The 23,248-nt window shown below is 41.8% G+C and overlaps 2 protein-coding genes across 4 annotated transcripts in view; one reads left to right on the top strand and one right to left on the bottom strand.

The window, feature by feature from the left end:
* Positions 1–7,242, top strand: part of EEA1 (early endosome antigen 1) — a 74,984-nt gene extending 67,742 nt beyond the window's left edge. For all 3 annotated transcript variants that reach the window (XM_038178046.2, XM_027451908.3, XM_038178055.2), the window contains one exon: positions 204–7,242. In XM_038178046.2, coding sequence (XP_038033974.2) covers positions 204–326 — 123 coding nt within the window. In that variant the 3' untranslated portion in view covers positions 327–7,242. The remainder of the gene's footprint in view (positions 1–203) is intronic.
* A 1,136-nt stretch (positions 7,243–8,378) lies between these two features.
* PLEKHG7 (pleckstrin homology and RhoGEF domain containing G7) overlaps positions 8,379–23,248 on the bottom strand; it is a 34,312-nt gene continuing 19,442 nt past the window's right edge. Inside the window, exons 11-17 of the mRNA XM_072036660.1 lie at positions 22,636–22,810; positions 20,985–21,100; positions 20,121–20,214; positions 16,765–16,844; positions 16,148–16,307; positions 13,157–13,254; positions 8,379–9,959 (exon numbers count right to left, since the gene is read on the bottom strand). Coding sequence (XP_071892761.1) covers positions 9,852–9,959; positions 13,157–13,254; positions 16,148–16,307; positions 16,765–16,844; positions 20,121–20,214; positions 20,985–21,100; positions 22,636–22,810 — 831 coding nt within the window. The 3' untranslated portion in view covers positions 8,379–9,851. The remainder of the gene's footprint in view (positions 9,960–13,156; positions 13,255–16,147; positions 16,308–16,764; positions 16,845–20,120; positions 20,215–20,984; positions 21,101–22,635; positions 22,811–23,248) is intronic.

The following is a 23,248-nucleotide window of genomic DNA, read 5'->3' on the forward strand; positions in this document are numbered from 1 at the left end:
AAAAGGAGAATGAATTTCAACCAGTTCAGATCTGAAACTGGTATGGGTCTCCCTTCTCAGTGAAGCAGCGGTTGTAACTGTTATTTTAAAAATCTGAAACATGAGAGTGCTGATTTGACATGGTAATTATCTCCATTATTAATCTACACCCGTAAGCCTGTAATTGATGTTTACCATGTATGTTTTTTTCTTTTCTTTCACAGCATCACTGTAGACAGTGTGGAAATATTTTCTGTGCTGAGTGCTCAGCAAAGAATGCCTTAACTCCTTCCTCTAAGAAGCCTGTTCGGGTCTGTGATACTTGCTTTAATGACTTGCAAGGATAACTGGCTATCGTGAGAGACAAAGAAATGTTACGCTAAAATTTATAATTTCTGTTGATGCACTTCATTCTGCACTCAGACTACTATTCAGTTTGGACAATGATTGTAACACTTGGCAAAATTTAGTATATTTTAAAATGTTTATTGATACCAAGTAAAACTATTGTATTTTTTGTGAGATATGGGCTCAGATCACCCATAGCTTATTGCCATTTATCCTGGAAAGAGCTTCTATGTCTAGATTAGAAATACCAAGTTATTTGTAAATAAAGTTTAAACAGAGGAGTAACAATGTATTTTTTTATCTTTATTTTTTTTGTTCAAGAGAAAACGCGTTTATGTGATATTGCAGTTTATTCTTGTTTCCTTCAATGGAAAAGGAGGATGCAAAAATTTGTGAGGATTTTGTGTATCAAATGTTGCTGTAATAGCATAACTAATTGTTGCATTTGATTACGTATCTCATGTTCTTTATAACCCCTTTGTTTTGCTTTCTCTCTCTCTGGTTCTTGGACTTTTCTCTCTGAAGTTGTAACTCCGCAGTGAGGGTAATGGGCTGGACTCAACTCTGTTTTATTTGCCTGCTTAGAACTTGTAGTGTCAGCACCTGAGTTCTTTCCCAGCTACAGCACTTGGATACTGGAATATCTTTACACATTCTGTACTGCATTGTGTGTGTGTGCGTGTGTCTGTGCCTGTATGTGTGAATTAATGATGTGACCAAGTTTAGTGGGCATTGTAGGAGTACTACACAAAGCTCTCCCGTATTAATCGATTTCACTTTTACATGTTTGATGAATGGATTTTAATATTCCAGAAGCCCTTTATATGCAGGTTTTAAATAGTAAACAAACAAGGCAGGTAGTAGCCTATAGCCCGTCTGACCCTCTGCCCATACTCTGGAAGCCCCAAGAAGTCCTTGTGGTTCTCAGGGATGTCCAGAAATGCCTCACTAGGTATCCTGCTAAGAAAAGCTCTTTTTTTTAGAGGGTGCTGCAGTTTAGGTGACCTTTTCTCCTATCCCTTCCTTCAGCTTTTGGTGGAACAAGTTGAACTCCTGCTACCCCTAACAAACATCACTTTTCCATTGTTCCTTCTGTCCACCATTGCTAAAGGTTCTTAAATGGTGTGTGAATTCTATGATTTAGTTTGCTTAGGATGGTGGTTAAATTCTCCTGGTGCTGGCTTAGTTATAAGCACACAACTCTAAATAAACAGGCCAACATATATGGTTCTAGAGCATAGAAGCATAGAATGGCTTGGGTTGAAAGGGACCTTTAAAGGTCGTCCACTCCACCCCTCCTGCACAGGACCCTAGATCAGGTTGTTCAAAGTCCCATCCAGCCTGACTTTGAACACTTCCTTTGAACGTCAGTGGAAATTGATGGGACGGCCACAGCGCCTCTGGGGAACCTGCTCCAGCGTCTCATCACCTTGTATTTGTTCATATTTCCTTTTCTGTACTTACTACAGAGGTTTCCTGCTGAGTTCATATAGACTGCTCTTTTTGTTGTGCTTTTATTTACACCTGTTTCTTCTTGCCTGCCTGTGTCTAAATTTTCCTCCCTTTGAAAGGAGTATCTGGTAACTGGCCTCAAAACCATTAAGGTTATTTCTTCTGATCATTGATTATGCCTTCCAATACTTAGGGACCGTTAGTCTTCGTTATCCTAGTAAACTCTCTACAACCCAAGCCCTTCTCTGTCTTACAAAATTGTGCCAGCTGTTCAGAGAAAAGGACTATGCCCTCAATTCTTCTAATTCTTGCCTTCCAAGGTAAGGAAACACATTCTGTTACAATGATAGATGCTTAGCCATCTTTAGGCAGATTTATTTACTTTTATGTATTGACAGCTTTTTATGTGAATGAAGAGGAGCCTCTTTTATGAAAAATGTCTAGTCCTGACTAACTCTCAAGTGAAAAGACTTGTTAATCCCTATTCCCCAGTAATGATCTATATGTTTCATATCCCATCTTAGCTTACCCATCTAGTTCTAAATTTGCATCCTCAAGGAGTCATCTTAAAATGTAATTCTTATTATTCCTTATGCTTGGAATACACACATGGTTATGTGCAGTACTTACCAGCTTTTCTAGTTCAAACTTCTGAGATTTGTTTGCTTGAAAGAAACAAGTCCTGTAATGATTCTGTATGAATAGATCCTGTGGGCTTGCTGCTTGTCCTTGTCAGGGTAACTGATTGGAATAAGAATTCTTTGACTGGAAAGTATGAACAGAATCTCTGCCTCTGGGGATTTTTTTCTGTTCAATTACTTACTGATGGAATCCAAAGAGTTTGCTTTCAAGCCTTTCTCTGTCTGATACGTGGCTTCAGAAATCTGGCAAAGATGTCACAGTCTTGCTTCTTCCTAGGTACGCACCATCCGGTTGTGTAACACACAGAGTGTACAGATTTTAGGGTGAAGGACAACCATGTAGAATGGAGGGGATTTTAAGAGGGAAGAGAGAAACCTCCCACAACTGCATGAAGGACAAAACGTATGTGGTGAACGAAGATGGAAGTTTCTCAGGGGGAGCTAGGGAAATGGTTGAAAGATCCGCTTGTGTTTAGATGTTTTACTTTTGAACAGAGGAGAGAGCTCTACAGGAAAGAGGAAATGGTAGAAGCTCTGCTATCATTGTTCATGATTTTGGGATGCTGTGCTGTAAAGACAAGCAAAGTCATCTCACTCAGCTGGCTGCTGAATAAGTGTGTTCGGTTGGTCACCAGACAACTCAGGAGTTGGACGTTGGACTTGATGATCCTTATGGGTCCCTTCCAACTCGGGATATTCTATGATTCTAACTCAGGATGGAGCTTCCCAGCTTCAAGGTGAAACCAGCTCAATTTCTGAAGGCTTCTTTTTGCTGACTGATGTGTGTGGCTGACTTCTTGAGGGGACAGAAATACTTTTCAAATACACAGTTGTAGAAAGAGGGATTGCTAAGGTCAGGAGGAGCAGTACTGAGGTAGAAACTTTGAGGTTTGAGACTGAAGCAAAGTTAGGAGTTCTGCAGCTTTTCACTGGAATAAATTAGTGGCTTCATTGTTAAATCTTATGCTCCTACTCTTGTGTTTATGATTTTTAGTGCAGGTCTGTATTCTCTGACAATTTGTTGGTATGATAGACCACATAATACTGGCTGCCACGATGAAAGTTGTGCTCAAGCTCAGTAAAATGACCTAAGGGTATTACTATTTATATAAGGAAAACTTGAAGGTGAAAAGTGTTGTATTTGTAAATGTGCTTATAGATTCTGACTGCTTTGAAGGGTATGTTGTCAGTAAGATGTGGGTTTTTTGTTGCACTCCTTTCAAATATAAATAATAGGAAAACCTAGCAAAAAGTCTGCTAGGTTTTACCACACTGAGATAAAGGACTCTGGACAAAGTAGTTAAATGCACTGATTTTTCAGACTACAAACATGGAAACAGAGGAAAAAAATGGCAGAAGAGACTAGAACATGGAACCAGAAGGTGAAAACGTGTGGTGATGTGTTTTAGCAGCCTTTAGCAAGAACCACATAGCTCTGATTCACCAAGGAGAGGCCATTGTAGAGTAAGATGTCAAGAGGAAAAATGGTGAAACCAATGCTTGAATCAGAAAGTATGTGGGATCCCTGAGCTGCCTTTAATTGCCAGCCATTACCGTGGCATCAGAAATTGAACAGTGAAGCATGGGACTCGTTCCTGAAGCTGTGGATAGAGTGTCTTCAGGAGGACATTCAGCATCTCTGGTGAGGCAGAATCTGAAACACCAACTGCTGCATGGGCTGAGACAATCTACCAAGTCATTTGGAGAAGCATAAAAGATGGTCTTGCTAAGGATGGGGAGAGGTTCTTTTAACTGTTTGGAGATGCTGCATCTCTTCCCAAACAGCCACAATCCCTTGGGTTGTTGTCTCCAAAATGCCAAATCCCCACTGTTTTATTCCGGCCTCATGTCAACAATGCATACTTCATATTTTCATACTGCAGTCCCCATGTAGGCAGAGAGCACTGCAGGGTTCAGTGGCAAGCTTTTGATCTTAGCTGGATATGCTTCACTGTTATTTCTTCTCCCCATGTATTCCTTCCCTCCAATAACCTTCCCCTTTCTGCAAAGGTTTAACAAAGATTATAAAACTGAGTCACAGTAGGAAAAATTGCTGTCTGCAGATAAAGAGGCAAAGGGAAGTTTCTGCTGCTACTTCCAGCAGAGACAAGAGGTTTAGAGGGATCTCATTTTTCGTCTGGCTTTGCTCTGGCACAAGAGTTCAATGCTCTACTATAGAGTGCAGTTTTTTTCCTCTGTTTTTGGAAAGTATTAAGTAACCAAGTTGTTGTGGAGTGTGGAGTGCTAGGCATGCAAGAGCAATGAATGTTTTTGTTGGTTTTGAGGCCATTAGGTTTATTTGTGAATCCTCACTAGAAAACCTTTCTTAGTGAAGCAAGAGGGTATTTGGGAGTGGAAGCATGAAGTAACCTCGCTGTTTGTATCACATATTAGCAAGAATAATTGTTTCTACTATGCTAGATGTAAAAGAAGTTGTATTCCTAAAGCAGGGACTGGAAAAAAAGTATTTTTCTAGATTGTTCAATGTCAGTTAAATGGAAAGTTGAAACAAATGCTTTTTGCAAAACTTAAAAATTTATGACCAGTACTCAGTGGCAGACAGAAAACTGCTGAAGCTGGAGCTCAAATAGAGCACGAACTATGTCAGGAAGAATGATACCGTGGTTTGAGTATGCTAAAACTGTTAAATTACTCCTCCAAGTACCACCCCTTCCACTCATATTCTTGTGGGACTAGAAAATAACACTGTCATTTGCACTATGCACTTTTTGCTGTCTAACTGAATATAATCTCCAAGAAGCGGAATGGCACTGCTGGCGTTGCGTGTGCTAGCTGTAATCAGTGGGCAGAAGGTTTATCTTCAGCTGGACTTTCACTGCATTACATTTGGCCCCTTGCTATGTAAGGAGAATTGCACTCATAATTACTTTGTACCAAAAATAAGGTCATCATCCGGGAGCACATGTAACAAGAAAATTCATGTAGTCACTCACATGTTGTCTTTGTAGAGCTTCATTTTAAGCTTATAAAGTGAATATACATTAATTTTATGTATTTTCAAGGTTCTTGCCAGTTGTCTAGTCCTTCATTTTTGAAGTATTGACCTCACCATCCCTTTTAGGATAAGTTTAAAATTATTGTCCGACCACAGCCTCTCTTTGAAAACACTAAGTGGTCTACTTTTCAAAAACCAGCAATAATTGGATAGTAAAGTCCCTCCACAGAAACTCAGTTGTGTTTCTCTCTCTCTTTTTGTAAAGTGGCACTGAATAAAGAGCTTTGTATCTTTAGAGAGAACACAAGATGCCACTCAGAATCACAGTAAGAAAGAGAATAGACACTGGTTAATGTAATAAGCTCTGCCTTTTGTCTGCAGTGTGCCATATACTATGCACTTGCTGTGCGGCAGATACAGGCGTACCTGCTCATGTGGAGATTACTGAAGCCCTGCTAACCCCTTTAGATCAACGTTACTATGAAAGCAGAAGCCTGGTAGTCATGTTTTCCGACTTTGCCTCCCCCTGTGACCTAAACTGAAAAACAAATTCACCCCTGTTTCCTGCCTTTTTAGGGTAAAGAAGGCTGGGAACAGTGTTCAGTGTTAAATGTCGACAGGCCAGCACTGGCAGGTCTGGGCTCCTGCTGCTGGGTTTATGGCGAAGTGCTCTGCTGTATCACGCTAAGTCTTGAATCCTGGCACAGGAGGGACGTTTAGAAGAATGTCTTGCTGAGTGAGCAAATACCAGAACTTTTTATAGTAATGTGTCCAAAATGCTGCTTGTATAGGATTTGTCACTTTTGTAAGAAAAGGAAAAAAAAAATCAGAAAAAAAATAAAAATCATGAAACCCCACCATTTGATGCCGTTACTTAAGATTTCATTTGAACTACCTCTCAGTGTGAAACTCAAACACTAGGTAAGTTTAATAGGATTTGCTCACTGTCACGTTATGTAAAAGTTATAGTGAAAGCCAAAATTGCAAAAGTTTATCACCAAAAAAAAAAAAGTTTTTTTTTTTTTTTTAATATGTTTGGAAGTATCCAATAGTTTCAAGTTACTGTAAACTCTGTTGAATTCTTTTAACCTCTGTAATTTCAATCTTGCAAACTCTAGCTGCTGGACAGGAAATAAATCATAACCACAACCTTTCATAATCACGGTCTGCTGGGTAAAAACAATTTTGTATACAGCTTTGTCACTTGACTATGGATAACCTCATTCACCAAATGTACCATTAATTTAGCATTTTTTTCCTTCAATACGCAAGATGTGAACTTGATGAATGGTTTCTGTAATGGATGCGTGCCACAAGTAGCATTGTGCTGTTTGCCTCTTTTCAGCATTTTATTGATTGGTTTATTATTGCAGATGTGAATATCACACAACTTATTTTCTGTAGAATTGTATAAAATATAAATGGAAGAAGTTTTAAGTTCTTACCCAGTATTTAGAGGTAATGTATTATAATAGCCTTATGATGCAATTTTACCTACAGAGTACTGCACTTCTTTTAAACTGGATCATACCATCTTGGTAGGTGTAGATAAATTTTGCATGAATGTGTTTGGATTTTGTTTCTTTTTCATTGGAGTTTGATTCTTAAGTTCTATTTTCAGTGTTTGTGTTTACTACTCGTGATCATGTAGTTGTGCCTTACATTGTGAAAAAAAATTAGTCCAGCGTGCACTGTAATTGCTAAACTCTGCGATTTGGAAGGTGGCTGTGGATTTGGATGAGTAAATGACACCATGCATCAACCAGTTCTGTATAAACTATGATGAAATGTTATTGAAATGTAATTTTTGTTTTCTAACCTGTTACAGGAATGATGAATGACAATAAAAGAAAAAATTAGACCTTTCTAACAGACCTTTCTGTCATTCACTTCAGACAACAAAGCTACTTTGAATTGGGGAATATGTCATCATATAAGTGAACTCTTGGGAAGCCACACATGTGGGAACAATTAAATGCTCCAGTTTCTTAGACTGGTTGGAGGCTGCAACAAAAGCTTTCTCTTTCACGAGGAGGATGTGATAATGACTGGTTTTCACAAGTTAAATTCAGAGTGGTTTTTCCTTTCCTAATAACTGTGCAAATCCGCTGGTTATACTGGGTTCAGTTATTCTTTCTGTCACTGACCACATTCCTACATTGTGTTCGGTGCAGTCTAACTGACATAACTGGAAGGCTCAAAATTAGTGCTTGTTTTAGTTCTTCAGGTTATGGGAGGTTTCACTTATTGGATGAAAACCTCTAAAAGAGCAGAAGTGCAGTGCAGAGAGAATCCAGGCGATCAGTGTGTGCCCCATGATAAAGCCACTATTGCATTGTGGGGGCATTTACAAAAAACTACATTTCAAAACTGAAGTAGATCTTCCTAGGGGCTTGGTGTGTAGACAGTAGAAAAAGTTTGAGAGAGGCTTTCTCTGAAAGGGTATTCAAGTTGAGAAGTTGATTTCTGCTTTGATTGTTTTCTGGGGCATCTTCCTCTCCAGACCACAAAAGAGCCTGTTGAGTTTGTCTCCCTAAAGACAGCCTGTGTGAAAGTACTTCCTTCCCCTAGGGTATCCCCCTTAGAGATGTGCTGACCTCTGGGAGTACTGAATCTCCAGGACTATTTAGTTACCTGGTAAACCGAGCAGACCTATCTTAAAGATCTTTTTGGAAGGAGAAAAACAAAAACAAAAACACAGGTGCAAAACACCCCCCTTCTCTTCTGCCAGTGCAGGAAGCACAGGGCTTAATCTGACAGGTGTGATTTCTCTGGGCTTAAAACTCTTTGGTATCATCACTGATTGCAAGATACTGTGAGATTCTGTAGAGGTGCTGGGGATGGAAGGGTGTGACACAGTGCACAGCTGAGTGTGGCACCAGTGGAGATAGAGCACAGCTGTTGAAGCCAAGCTGTGGCCAAGTGTTTGTAGCTTGCGTGGCTTCATGGAGCAGCTCTGCTCAGTTCTGCTTTTCTGCTGTGTGCATTTACCCCGGGCATGCAGCCTGGGTAGCTGTCCCTTTCTCACTAGGCTGTGACAGAAACTTGCCCGTTGTGGGCATAAAAGGGAAGAGCAGGAGCACGTGCTGCGGTGACATCAGGAGGATGATGGTCCAGGTAAGTACACACAGCTTCCAGACCAGAGTTTGTGTGTAGATGTAAACTGCTCAAGTGGAGAAAACATATCATAACATCCTGATGGGTGGAGCTGGATTAGACACAACATTTGAATTTATGACTAATTTGATGCCAGAGCAGAGACAAAAGATAGGGAAGTATGCTGACTTAACCATGAGTAATGCAAACAACTGGAACGGCGCTCCCAAATTCTTCAGCATAGTCTTCATCTGTGTGGTTTCTCTGTTCAGTTCACCCTGAAATAATTTCTGTTACTGAAGGGATATTCTAAAGGTTTGCTTCCATGCTTAGGGAGAGACTGACTGGGCACAACGAGTGGGAGAAGTGGCAGGATCATTTAGACTGGCTTTAGAAGTCTCTCTTCCTCTGCTATGCTAATCTCAGACTAGCCCAGGCTAATGTGGTGAGAGCACCCTCCCTCTACAGGAGTAATGTTGTGTCAACCAGTTACAGACTTCTGTGGGGCTATTCCAGCACCTCAAAAAAAGAAAAAAAACGTACACATACTTTTACTATATGAACCATAGATCTGGGATTGCAATGAAGTATTGAATGTTTTAATATAAAAAGAATGTTTGAGTTTTTGAAGAAAAGTTGAAAAGACTGTGAAATTGAACCCTGAAGGCCGCACTAAGCGTAAATAATGCATAGTGACGGATCTACTGATAATAAAGCTGTGAAAAACTTTGGGTAAAAAAAGTCCCCATTAGAAGGGGGACATCATTGCACTTCTGTTCTTTTTATATATTCTGTAGCATCTGTAGCTTATCTGAATATTAGATGTAAAGATGACCATTTTCAAATAAACAGAGCACTAAGCAACCTTTTCATTTTGAAAATTAATTGCTACTCAAAAAAATGTTTTTACTGATCTTCCCCCACAAGCTGAGTGTGAGATGTTACTTTAGTAGGTGAAAAGGCAGTAAGTACAGGGAGCTATGGCTAGTTGCCTACAATTTTAATTTTATGAAATTTATTAATACAATTCGAATGAGTTCGGAATAACCCCTCTAGACTTCTGGTGAATAAGTTCTCCTCATCAACATAGGTGTTTTCCCTGTCCTGCTTTCTAGGAAAGAAGTTGTGTTAACACTTCCCTGGATGGCAAGAGCCTTCCCCTAGCTGAAGCAAAGGAGCATTTAAGAGTGATGTGTTTGGTGCTTGGCTCATTCTCCCCCTCCGATGTATTCCTATATTCTGTGGTCAAAACTCATCACTTCTGTCTAGTCAAGTCAGAAGTCTGCTAGTGTCAGAAAATAAAAGGCATGCTGGAAGGAATAACTATGTTATCACCACAATAGTATTCCACGGGATCTGTCCATGCTGTGCTGGCATTATTAAATTTCAGAGGATTCAGCTGGGGAGCAGAAAAGTGTGCTTTTCTTGATTTCATGTTGCTTAGTGTAATTGGAGATTGCCATTTCTATCTGCGACATCCATGCTTTCTGTAACAAGAAAAATAATCTGTAAACCCAGGCAATCTGCAAAGTTCTAGTAATTCAGACAGATGAACGCCCATGAGCTTTCAGCTGTATTTGGTGTTTCTTCAGGCCCTTGCTCATAATTCCTGAAACAAAAGTGAGTTTTCCTTGAGCCCCAACACTCCCCATTGCGAAGGCCACAGCACATCACTAGAATCTTTGTCTGGAGCCAGAGATTTCCAATGAAACTTTACTTTTTGGTATAAAGATGGGACTTTAATGCTCTGTTTGCTTGAAATTTTGAAATTTGCTGCAGGCTATTTCACCTGTTTTTGTGTAGCATTTATTAATTTAATGCTGTCCCTGCAGTTTGGGCTCCCTGCTACCCTGATTAAGACAGCTCCAGTGCTATCAATATTGCAAGTTGTTGGCCCCTCTGAGGTCTGTCATGTGCTGCCACATGAATTTCAGTTTCCTGCACCATGCTGACAGCATTCATCTCTACATCCCCTATCATCCAGGTAGGAAGGCAGGGGGTAGTGGCTGGAGAGAGGGGTTTAAATACATCAACGTAACTTCTCTCTGTGCTAGTCCAGATGGTCTGGGTCACAGAAGCTGAGCTGTCTCTGAACTGCTGTGATGAGACGTTGCAAATTGTTTGGCAGCAATACAAGCTGGAGGTCTAGCTGTGCTTCTGCCACCCCAGGGTTTTTGTTTTGCCTATTCAGTGGCTGCTCTCCCTGCTGTAAGGCACAAAGAGTCACTGGGCTTTGATGCAGGGCATAGAAATGCATGAGAGGCAGCTCTGCTTCGTGCTACTTTAGGATTCATAAATTTTGTTATTGACCCATCTGGTTGCTTCCTATGTGTGTTCAAACCCCAAACAAGACAAATGCATCACTTTGGAAAACAGAAAGCAGAGGAGAGAGATTGCATGCTGTCTTCAGTACGGGTGGTTGCTCTGGCCCCTCTAGAACTGCCAGCAGAAGAGGGGATGATGAGCTGTGCAGTGGTGGTTGCACAGCGTTGGCCGGGCAGGAGTGGTCCCTTACGAGTCAGAGTTTCAAATGTTTAGGTTTTTGTGGCTCAGAGAGGAGGACAGGGGAGAAGGGTGGGGCAGCTGCATGGATGGGCTGAGTGAGTAAGAGCAGCGTATTTCAGTTCTGTGTTTTTGTGTGTCTGAGAGGGAGGTGGGAGTGGGGACAGGTGTCCGACGCATCTCCATTACGTACATGGTGAATACTCAGGCAGCAAAATCCAGAAGATATGCTCCGTGTGCAGTCAATGCGGAGCTGTATTCTGGTGAGCCAGTGAACTGGGGCCTTGTGAGCGAACACAGAGCCCAGGCAGGCCCCTCGCAACACTGGGAAAACTTGGGGGTAGCCTGCAGTGTAGCAGGCCTCTGCTTGGGATGACTCAATGGGAAAACGGCACCTACGTCTTCATTCAGCTTGCCATCTCTCTTGTGATGTGGTTTATCCGATTAAAGGATCTGATCAGAGCTGGCAACACTTAAGGATATTTTTTCTTAGAGCACAAGAGCTCTCTACTCCCATGTGTAATAAATATTCCAGGGAAGGTAGGAAACCATCATGGCTGAATGAGGACCTGCTGGTCAAACAGGCAAAAGGAGGAAGTGCACAGATGGTGGAAATGTGGCCATGTGCTTTGGGAAGAGTACAGAAACGCTGTCTGGATGTGCAGGGATGGGATCGGGAAAGCTAAGGCACTGACTCTAAGGCACTGACTGAACTAAACTTGGAGAGTTGTGCAAAGAACAACAAGAAGGGGTTCTACAGGTACTTTTATTTGGGTAGATAATGGTGGGACAAAGGGGGAATGGTCTTAAACTGGAAAAGGATAAATTTAGATTAGATGTTAGGAAGAAATTATTCCCTCAGAGGGTGGCAAGGTACTGGCAGAGGTTGCCCCAGGGAAGCTGTGGCTGCCCCATCCCTGGAGGTGCTCAAGGCTAGGCTGGATGGGGCTTTGGGCAACCTGGTCTGGTGGGTGGTGTCCCTGCCCATGGCAGAGGGCTGGAACTGGGTGGGCTTTAAGGTCCTTTCCAACCCAAGCCATTCTATAATTCTATCTACCTCAAAGTCCTGATCTGATGGCCCTCACAAATATCAGTTGTCTTAGGAAGATCATCATCCTTTCTGTCTTGCAGATCATTATCAGCTAAAACTGTGAGGCCAAAACTTTGCTAAAATTAGTAAAGTTTGTTTTAAAAAACATGCTGACTGTGCTGGGATTGGGTTTATGAGCAGAAATATAGTAGTTTATCCAAAACCGTGGTGGATGGGGTCTATGTTTCTGAAGAATCAGGGAGACAAGTCAAAATACTGTAATGTTACTACATCCATGTGAAAAGAGACTTTCAGTGCATAGATAAAATGAAACTGGGAGAAGGTGGTTGTTACCTGGCATGAATACTTCAAAAGGGAATGGTAATATTTCAATCACAGGAGATGGTAACTGCTTCTTAAGTAGATACTTATTCCAAGTAGGAACCAGTGGCTTGGAAATGCAAAGAATTCACTTATTGTTTTTCCCTGAAAAAGTCTGTCTACTGTAATTTATTTTTAAGAATTAGTATTAGTGGTAGTCAGATTTTTGTGCGTTAGGTACTAGAGAATGAAATTCAACTTACAGGAAAAAAATACCACCCAAGCTGTGAAGTGCCTAGCACACTTTCAGATGTTAAAAACAGCACTGCTGGTAGAAGTGTGATATGGTGTGAAAGTGAGGGGTAAATTTATATAACAGTAGAATTAATCATACCATCTGTTCAATCTGAAACTGCAAAAGTGTGCTGTGCATAGATGAACACAATTTTCTGATCTGGATACTACAGATATGAATTGGGGGGACTGTTTTGTTTTTGACTTCTCTGGAGGAGCTGACTGTCTTCATTTCTGTTATGCAAGAAGTGTCATTTTTTTTTAAGCAAACAGAAATGATGTTTTTCAAAAAAGATATGGCTTGCTATCAACCCTGATAGAAAGTTGGTACATGTTCAACAGTAAAAATTCTGTAGCAAATAAAATGTGTGAACCAGCGCTTTTTTTTTTTTTTTTTTGGTATGTTTGTTTTGGTTTTGGACAAATGTCACAACTTTAATAGATTCTTAGCACAGCATGGCCACTTTCAGGCTGAGGTCCTCCTCTAGGGCAACTGTAGCTGTGTAATTACAGAAGAAAAAAAGATGTATTACTTACCTTGGCAATCTCTGTTTGTGTTTGTAGCAAGAAGACTGCTATGCACTGTCGATACCTATTTTCATGCTGTATTAGGAAAGCATTTCTCAGGCTGAAGACTGAAAAAAAAAATGTGAAGAAATTATATAAATTTCCTCATGCAGCTGCCACTCCAATTTCATATCACAGTCTACTAATGGCTGAAAATATGATACGTGTCGTCATCTTTCCTGATTCTTAATAGGGCAAGGCACCCTTCTGGAGTTAATTTTTGTTATATGGGAAGCTTTGTTAATTCAGAAAGTTAATTCTGCTTGTACTAGTTTTATTTTTAATACAATTTTTACTCAACCATTGTGTAGCTCAGTTGCTTTTGAGACTTGCTGAGGATTGTTAAAAGAAGCTTCCATTCAGAGCAGACTAAAGCATAACTGAAGCTAGAGAAGTACAGGTATCGACAGCTTTTATCTGATTTCAAATATGTCCATTTGAAGGCTGCTATGTAGGGAAGTGGCTGTGCTCTCACACTGGTGTTGGGCTTGGTCTCTCCCTGGAGTGTGTGCAGGGTGCAGTGACCCATTGCAATGCAGCAGACTCATTTGGCATTGCTTTTTGTGGCCAGTATACATGTACACTGCTGTAAATGAAGCAACGGTGAGCAAGGTGAGGGACTGCCCCCTTGCAAGGGGCAGCCCTGAACCCATACAGCCAGGAGAGAGTACAGATCGCAGACCTCAAAGCATTTCTGGAGGATAGAGTGTCCTCTAATCTTGGTTTTATAGAAAAAGAAAGAAATGTAGACCATGTTTAACCATAGACTGGTTAAATTACTGTGGTAAATCAGTTAGCAGCAGAAATCTGCAGCAGCAGAGGGGGTACGTTACAGAACTCATGCCTTATGTCCGCTTGTGGACAGATGAAATACTTTTTTTTTTTTTTTTTTTAGTCCTTAGTATAAATTTGCTGGGTAGTGCTCAGCATCAGACCCTCAGCAGTGTTTGTCAAAAGAGATTCTGCAGCTGTTACGATTACTGGTCTTACATACAGTGACAGACTGGTGGGTCTGGTGCCGTCGCATTTAGTGTAAAGCATTCTTAGTGGAGCCATAATAACGAATTGCAAAGATTAAATCCAGATCAGAACGTCAAAACAAAAATAACTTCCAAGTCAGAAAGTATGGTACTATTCATTGCCTTCAGAGATGGATCCCTACTATTACATGTAAAGTTGCATCTCTGGTGCAAGGTCCTGCCATTCACAGGTAGTGAGTATGAGCACAGCGTTTTTCCTCTTACCCCTTCACTGAAATGCGGAAGGCTTTGGGCTAGCAGTTTTGCTTGTTGCTTTACACAAAATGGTGAAAATGTGAACTGCAGCGTCCCTGTAGTTATTTTTATCAATATTTTTACTATATTCCACTCCAACAGGTATTGTATTAGGATGGGCCTTCCAAAGTGTAACAAGACTACAAGTAAATAATGGAGAATTGTGTGGCTACAGACAGTAATAAAATTGGTAGGAACATATGGGGAAGAAAACCAGCAATGAGGTCCAGAGTGTGGGGTAGGCCATAACCAGTGTTTAGAGCCTGGCTGGGATGCAGCAGGTGATTTTGTCTGTTCTGCTGCTTGTGGCTAGGTCACAGGGAGCCTGGTTAGAAATCCCTGAATATAGCAAATGGCAGCTAGGAAAAATTCCACAGATATTATTCTCATATCCTGTGTGGCTTTTATGCACGGTGCTGTACATGCAAGCCGGAGGGCTGCTGCCATGTCCCCCCCAGCAGCCAGAAGCTGCTGATCCTGTGTTGGGCCTGGGCTTGGGCAGGGCCATGGGGCTGTTGGGGCTGCCCTGGCTGCCATGCTGCTGGTGAGGTGCAGCCACTGGATTCATGCTGGGTTGGCAAGGGGATGTCTCAGGCAGGCAGATGGCATCTGGAGGACGTTTAAAACAAGGTTATTCTCCTCTGTTTTCATCCACTTCTCATCTTTCTTCAGTTTCCTCTTATTGCCTACCTTCGTTTCCTGTCAGTGTTGATGCTGAATGGTAATTACCTGAAGTGAATAGGTTATCATAAATTTTATGGGCTCTAGGTTTCTTTTCTACGTCTTGATTTCCTACAGAGTGCTCTAGCTTCCTGAGCTTTTCCTCCCTGTCCTTGGGGTTAGGATGGCTGGCAGGCCCTGGAGCCCAGAGTTTTGTATTTCTGTTTCTCTCTGATAGAGAGGAGGCTCCTGGGGTCTTGACAGTGTCGGGTCAGTGTCACTGAGGTGTGTGAGACCTTGTCCCAGAGGATCAGACTTGGAGGCCTGATCCAACCTCTTATTTGGTGGCTGCATGAATGCTCCTCAGGCAGGGCAAAGCTGGATACTCTCTGTGGAGGCTGGTCCTCATTCCCTCTTCACCAAAGGGCACACCAGATGTTACTGGAGGTGGTTTTCCATGTCAATGTGTTTGGAAGCCTATGAGCAGGGAAGCATTGACTTAGGGTGGGTGATTTCCATCCTCTCAAGGGCCAGTGGGGAGGTGAGTCAGTGCAGCAGCAGGAGGTAGATCATCTCTCCAGCTTCATCACATTTTGCTGCTGTACACATAAGGACACCAAGGAGAGTAGTGCACTGTAGTGTTGGGAATTGGGACAACTGAAAAAATGTTTCATAACTACTGTGGGATTGACAGTGTCCTTTGGAAATAGCTCCAGGGATTGATATAGCATGGTAAGGTGGTTAGGGTAAGAAAATACTCGGCTCACGAGGTAGAAGTCATTGGAGTCTTCATACCTTCTATGTGGTGAATATCTAGATGTGAAAGTTGCCAGTATGCATGTGAAAGTCACTGTTATAGACACTGCAGTACAAATGGATCTGTGAAGCCAACCAGTGCTGAGACATTGGCACCCCATGCTTCTGGGGGTGGTTTGTGGGCAAGCAGTGTCTAATCCTTTCACCGCTACATACACAAATGGATGAAGATGGTATTTATGAAAACATTCAAATGCACCCAGGCACATACCTGTTACGTGGATGGGGTCAACATTTTTCAATATCAGTCTGTCCAGTGGGATGGGCTGGTCAAGGACTGAGCAAAACCCACCTTCTCTTATGAGCGACTGCAGCTCGGGAGTGAGGGAAGGACAGACAGGGATTATGCCTGTATCTGAGCCCCCGTATTTCTGGGAATAGAAAATGAACTTGATTAGCGGGTTGTCTGCCATCTGCTCATGAAGTAGAGGCAATAAACAGCCCTAAATTATGTACTTTGTCTTATCAAAGGTGTTCAGAGAGCTTATTTGCCTAAGCAACCCTAGATATCTTTTCTCTGAAAAACTTATCAGTATCCGGAACTCTCTTGTCAAGGTCATGGCCTGTATTAAAACAACACTATAGGTACACAGGCAGGAAACAGTCAAAGGTGTTCAAAGATCCCCCCAGCCCCATTCTTTCAATATCAGGAGCTCTTCTCCCTTTCTTGGAAGTTATTTTACTATTAGCATAAGGAAATGTTGCCTGTCTTTCATGCCTATTAGTCATCTTGTATTTTTCTTGCTGAATATCAGCCTTCCAAAGTACATTCAAAATATTTTCCAAGCCAGAAAATACAATAACGTCTGCAACAACATCCATTATTACCTTTTTGTTACGTTTAATTTTGGTAATTAATAGGAAATCATCAAATAGGAAGAGGTAGACATCAAGGAGTTTTGTGCTTTCTGAGGAAGAAAACAAAAAAGTCAGTTTGGCATGATTATTTTAAGGAATGCTAAGGAATTTCTAAATTGAGGAACATCTATGAATCATCTTACAATACTTTTTTTAAAAAAAAGAAGCATGACTTTCAGCATAGTACACAACTACTCATCCCCTGGTCTTCACTCAAATACAGTGCTTGTAAGTCATATACGCCTTTTGATGATTTTGGCTCTTAATATTTGTACTTTGTAGCAGTTACCACTTCATTATGCAAGAATAACTACTTGCCTTCCAGTAAAAGTGATCTGAATCACCTGCAGTTCCTATGAATACAACAGCTGACATGCTACGAATCAGCAAATTCTAACCAGTAAACAATGAAATTTCTGAAAATGTCAGAGAGAAAGAAATAGTGAAGTACTGGTATCTACAGATATTTGTTTGCAGCCCTCTGCACAGACTTTCACACTGATGAAATGTTAACTGATAATATCACAAAGGCTTTTCAAAAGCTATACAAAATAGAGTTGGCTTATCTTTTCTTCCTAATTTGGAGGTTGTGAAGATGCAAGGAATATAGCAACAGATGTCTGTGAGAATGGTTCTAAGTTTTTAAGGTTGATCTCCATGCCTTGATGAAAATGCAAGTATTGTTATTATATAAATAAGGGAATAATTTAACAGAAGCAAGAGTACTTTTTTTTTAAACGACGTACTGCTGGGAATCTGGCTTTTAGGGTTACCAGGAAGTTCTTTCCATAACTGGATTTGCAGAATTTGGTCCTTTGATCTCTTCCCTGTTTACAGTTCCTCCTACCTCTTTCCATGAACCTATGTTTCCTCTCCCTATTTGGTCTCAACTTACTGCCCTATGTAACTTCCAGAATTACTTCTTCTCTCTGCTGCAGGCTTTATGCTTTGTAATATCTCCGCTGACTGCTCTGTACTGATAGGGCATCTCTGGGCATGAAAAGCCTAGCTACTGTTCACTGCAAATAGGGATGCTCAGAGCTATTACTTCCAGGTAATCTGCAGGATGATAAAATGCTCTCTTGCATGCTTGGTTCTGAAAGGCTTTGGCTTGAAAACTCATCTCACTAAGATTGTTTAAAACATTTTCTATGAAAAGGAACTACCTTGAAGAACTTACGTGCTAACTGAGGATTCAGCAGACCAGTTATCATGTATTAGAAGTCTTTTGAAAAATTTCTGAAAAATTTTTGAAAAACTTCTGTGAGTTTCTGTGAAGTCAAAAACTTGGTATGGTGTTTTCCACAGCATCTCTTGTACAGCAGTAGGCTTTTGTGGGCATTACACATGAAAGAATTATTTGTTGCAAACTCTCTCTACTGCTGCAGACCAAATTTTCTGTTTCTTTGATCTATGCTGTGTTCAGAAAACCAACGAATGGCAGCAGTTGAAAGAGACCTCTGGAGGTCCCTGGCTGAACCCACTGCTCCAAGAGCAGGTCATTCAGTGTTTTATCTAGTCAAGTTATGAATATGTTCAAGGATGTAGACTATGCAACCACTCTGGTCTGCTGCACCAATATTTGACCACCCTAATTTTAGTAAGGTTATCCAAATATCTAATGGGAATACCCTATGCTGCAGCTTGCGTTGTTACTTCCCATCCTTTCACCGAGCAACTCTATTAACTTCCAAAAACTTTCCATGTTTTTCACAGAGTGACATGACAGCTTGATCTGGCAGAATGCTGATCGGGAGCTTTCTGATTGTCTTCTCTCTGACTCCCAGTACCACTAAGCATCAATTTTTGATTGCACTATTTTTAAATAGAAGCAGACAGCAGAAACACTTGCTTCCTGAAAATTCAGACAAAGCACCAATGTTTCTTCAAACAAGATTTCTAGCATTTCCTGTGTTATCTTCCTGATGCTAGGATTACCAAAAAAACATGCAATTGTGGTCTCAGAGATTGCAGTTTCATTTGAAGAAACATGGTTCACCTCAAAGACAAATTTATCTGAATCTGTTCAGAAGTATGACATTAGGACAGACTTTTTGTTGCATAGCACTGTGTTTGAATAGTGATTTCATTTTTGTCTTGAAAGATATTTCATCTGGACAGGCGGCCAAATGCCAGGCACTTTTATACTGCAGATTGCAGGCATCTGGCTGTCTTGGGTAAGATTTATGCTTATACCTTCTTCTCCATTTTCTAATTATGTACTGCAGGAAGAAATGTAGCCCCCTGAAGGCTACCCTTACCTCACTGGATCATGTGCTGGTGTCTCATCAGAAGGGCAATGAGTGCAGAGGGGAGCACTGGCAGAAGAGAACTCAGTGGCTTTCTTCCTTCTCTGCCCACCATCCTCTAAACATCAGTAGCAACCTTATCTTCTGCTTTCCATGTGCCTGATATTGCTGCACCTTCGCCTCTGCCACTATAAATCTCCTCACATGGGAGGAAAACCAAACCCATTGATCCATGGGCTGTGCCCCTTGGCTGCTCCCTCTATGACAGTGATGGTGGGAGGCAGAAAATTTTGGGTGCTCACTCCCTTCGCCTCTGCTCCTATTGAGGTGGTGAAGGAACTGTAAGGCAGAGCTGGGCTCATTTCTGCCAAGGCCCTGCTATAGCCCTGCTGCTTCCAGTGCCCTCTTGGATGCTGGTCTTCTCCAGGCATGGAAAGCAATCAAACTGCCCGGGCTCTGCTTCAACGCCCAAGTGGGACCTCAGTGCTACACGTGGAATTAGGGGCATGTCCTGGGAGACTGCTGGTAATGAAAGGGAAGGCACTCATCTTGTTTACACATTACCATCTTGTTCCTAGATGTCCATCACAACAGCAGTCTGGGCAGAGATAAGTACAAAATAAAAAAAAAAATAAAAAAAGGAAAACTGTCTGGACTTTCCTGTAATTTTAAATACAACATTTAACAGATGTAGTGCCAGAGAGGTGGGGTTTGTTGACATCAGTCCCCGGGTATGTGGGGCAGTTTGTATGAGACAGTCTAAACTTCCTGATGTCCTTTTGCCACATTCTTGAACTTGACAGTAAAACTCTCCCTCTGAGTGACAGATGTAGGCAAGTCAGTCTGATTTCCTCTGCATCTGGCAGATTGAATATCCAGATGTGACAAGAAACAATCATGCAAATTACTCATCCTTTTGGTAGTTCGGGTATTTCTTGGCCTCTGACAAGCCGTATGTTTGCTTTTTCTTCCCTGCATCTGCCTGAATACTATCACAGAGGTTCATTCCAGCCCTGCCATAACAAAGCATAATTCTATTAAGCCAGCGCCTATTAGAGAGACATTTAGGGCCATTACCTGCTAGTGTTAGTCTCCCTTCATGGAGGAGAAGTCTGCTCGCTGAAGACAAAATGTTTTCACTGCTATTTTCTCTCAGGTTTTGTTTCAAGCACTTGACCCCAAAAAGAGACAGAGAGAGAAAAATAAAACAGGGAATTTTGCGTTTCTGATTACGAACTGGGAGGCACCCAGCAGTTAAACAGACAACATCTCCTGTTATATCAGCCCAAATTCACCACATAGCTGATAACTGATTGTGGCTGTGTTTCATCAGCAGTGCTTCTCTTTAAATGTGTTTAAGGTTTTGAAATGTTAAGCTGTATTTTTTCATTTCTGGAGTGAGTTTAATGTTTTCTGCAGTTCTGCACACAAATAGATGTAATCCTTGAGGTAAGACCCACTTGATGATGTTACCATAATGCTGGTTAAAATATGTCTGTCTGGGTAAGGGAGCAACCACAGCAGAAAGGTGTATCTGTTCCCAGAGACACTATAATTTTCTGTAATGGTATTCAAGTAGGGATTTCTTTGGGTCATCTTGAGGAGTGGAAGAGGAAAATAATTTCTGTTTGCTGTGCTGCTTATAAAAGGTATTAATAGTTATATTTATCCCATTTCATTCTGCCCTCTAAAAGTAGACCCTGGCAAGTCCTCTTGGTCGTACTCTCTCTGATGCTAGCAGAGAGCAAGCCATGCTGCCATCCAGGGGACTGTGCGCAGCCTGCATGTTCAGCTTCAGCATTTGCAGTGCTCAGGCTGCTCCTGCTAGAGCAGAGTCACCCACAGCAGTTAGAGTATAGGCAGACAGACAGCTTTAGATAACACTGTAAAGATAGGAAACTGCCTTCTTTCCACAAGGAAAAATGCCCTTAAAGTGCTTACCTCTGGAACAAAGAATCTCTTGTCGCGATCCCAGATTTGAGGCCAAATTATGACCTCATGCAGCTGCCGGAACTTCTGAAAGTTGTCCAGCCACTTGACTTTGCCTTCCAGATCCCCTGAAATATGTAAAGCATCAGTTACTGCCAATACTGGCAAAAATAGGGTTGTTTCTAGAAGATGCTGAATACTGATTTTCTTCAGTGGAAGCCAAAAATTCTCATGTATTGTATGAAACCCCGGATGAAGTCCTCACCTCACTGAAATCAATGACTAAACTCTTCTTAGGTCAGCAGAGTTTCCCAGCAGACCCACACCATACATGTATAGTAATGAAAACCACCTTATTTTTCTGAGACCTGTTCTGTGCTGGGTCTTTTTGTTGTGTGGCTGTAAGGCCAGGCTCCTCACAAAATCTGTCAATAAGAGAAAGGATTCAAGTCTCTTGTAGGTGGTAATTCTGCCATTGGAGTATTTATCCAGGAAGCAGGAGCAGGTTTATCTATGTCTGGAAGACATGTGCTTTGTCTCATCTTCCAAAGAGACATTTAAACCTTCAGCCTCCAGGATGGGGGGAAGAACAGCAGCGTCCAATCCTTCACAGAGTCACTGCTCCATGAGCAGTCCTTATTTGTTTTTTTGGACTGGACCCAAAGAGGACAAGAGCTTTAATCCTTGCTCCAAAGACCCACTTAAATTTGGTGGGTCCTGGGGAAACACCTGGAAAAAAACCCTGCCATTTTTCCTCCACAAAACTCAGCAAGAGTAGGAGCAAGGATCCCTCTCTCACTCAAAGTTCAGCACTTGGAGGTCATGCTGAAGAGCTGAGAGGTCCAGACTGGGCAGCAGTGACCTCTTGCTGTGTACTTCCCTGTCCCTCAGGGCATGCAGCACCCTGCTCTGCAGGTGGGGATGCGGTGCTGCCAGGCACCTCTTCCTGCCAAGACTGGCAGGCTGGGCATTTTCCCCACTGCTTGTCTTGTCTTTGATTTGCGTGGGCTGCGATATGACTTTAGAGAATAAACCTGTCTCCAGATAGGAGACCATAAGGCACTTACAGCTGTGTTTATGGCTTCCTGAACAAGACTGAATTAATAATTTAATTACTTAAAACAGGATCCAGGAAAGAAAAATCTGCCTGGACCAATCCCCCCTTTTTCTACAGTAAGTAGGAAAAATCTGTAGCTGCAATAGCTCTTCTGCTACTTTACATGGTAGGACCCTGTCATTTAGCAAAAGGTCACTGGCATAATATCCCCCTTGTGAGTGGTATTTCATCCTATTAAGGGTTAGCCCCAACAAATCCTCCCTAGACATAAATCCAAGTCAAAGACTTCTTTGTTTGAGATTTTTCTTTATTTGTTCCAATTTGTGATCTGCTTTTAATTGTTTCCATGTCACTGCAGATGATTCTGCGCAAATACAAGTGACTCACTGATTTGGGAGTCCTGTGACCTCGCTCAGAGAGCACAGGGGTGGCACCAATCATTTCCTACAGAATGAGGAAGGACTCAGGATTGTAGAAAGGCATGCATGTCCTCATTGCATCTCTGCAGGGAGACCGGATCTGTTTACACTCAAAGCGCATGCACAAAAAGCCACGTAGTTTCCTAATTGTTAATTGCATACTTGACTTTTAACCTTAGCTACTTACGTATGGACTTTTCCACCTTCTCTTTCACTGACCAGATAAAGGCTTTCTCCATTTCGTCAGTGCTCCTCTTCCAGATATTGTTTAGGAGGAGGGGATAGCGGGTCAGTCGATGCAATGGAGCAACCAGCAGCTCCGGCAGGTGCAGTCTCTTGCACTGTTCGTTTTGTTCACACCACTGCTGAAGACAAAGAACACTGCTCTTAGGCCTCCTTTTGCTCTCTGGCAGGTAGGTACAGCTTTATACAAATGTCAAACAAACAGCTTTATGCATCATCAGCTGTAATGAGACAAGGGCTAATTAAAGAATAACTTTTTACACAGTGAGAGCAAGTACAGTGTAAAGGCTCCACGTCTGTACAGGGGGAACCACACTGCTCCTTTCCATTTCAGTTATTGTGGCCATGCTGGTGGATGAAGCCGTGCTATTATTTGTTTGCCATTTTAATTTCATCAGGAAAACCTCAGTCTCATTTGAGGGCCAATTTTTACATTCAACTGCTACTTTCCACTAGTGACCTTTCTCCTAGACATGAGTGTCTGAAACCCTTGTCGGAGAGGGAGTGATGTCCCTGAAAGCTGCAGCGTTTGCGGCTGTTACAAAAAGAAAAGCCTT

The sequence above is a fragment of the Anas platyrhynchos genome, chromosome 1 (assembly GCF_047663525.1).
Source record: "Anas platyrhynchos isolate ZD024472 breed Pekin duck chromosome 1, IASCAAS_PekinDuck_T2T, whole genome shotgun sequence".
Taxonomy (NCBI): Eukaryota; Metazoa; Chordata; class Aves; order Anseriformes; family Anatidae; genus Anas; species Anas platyrhynchos.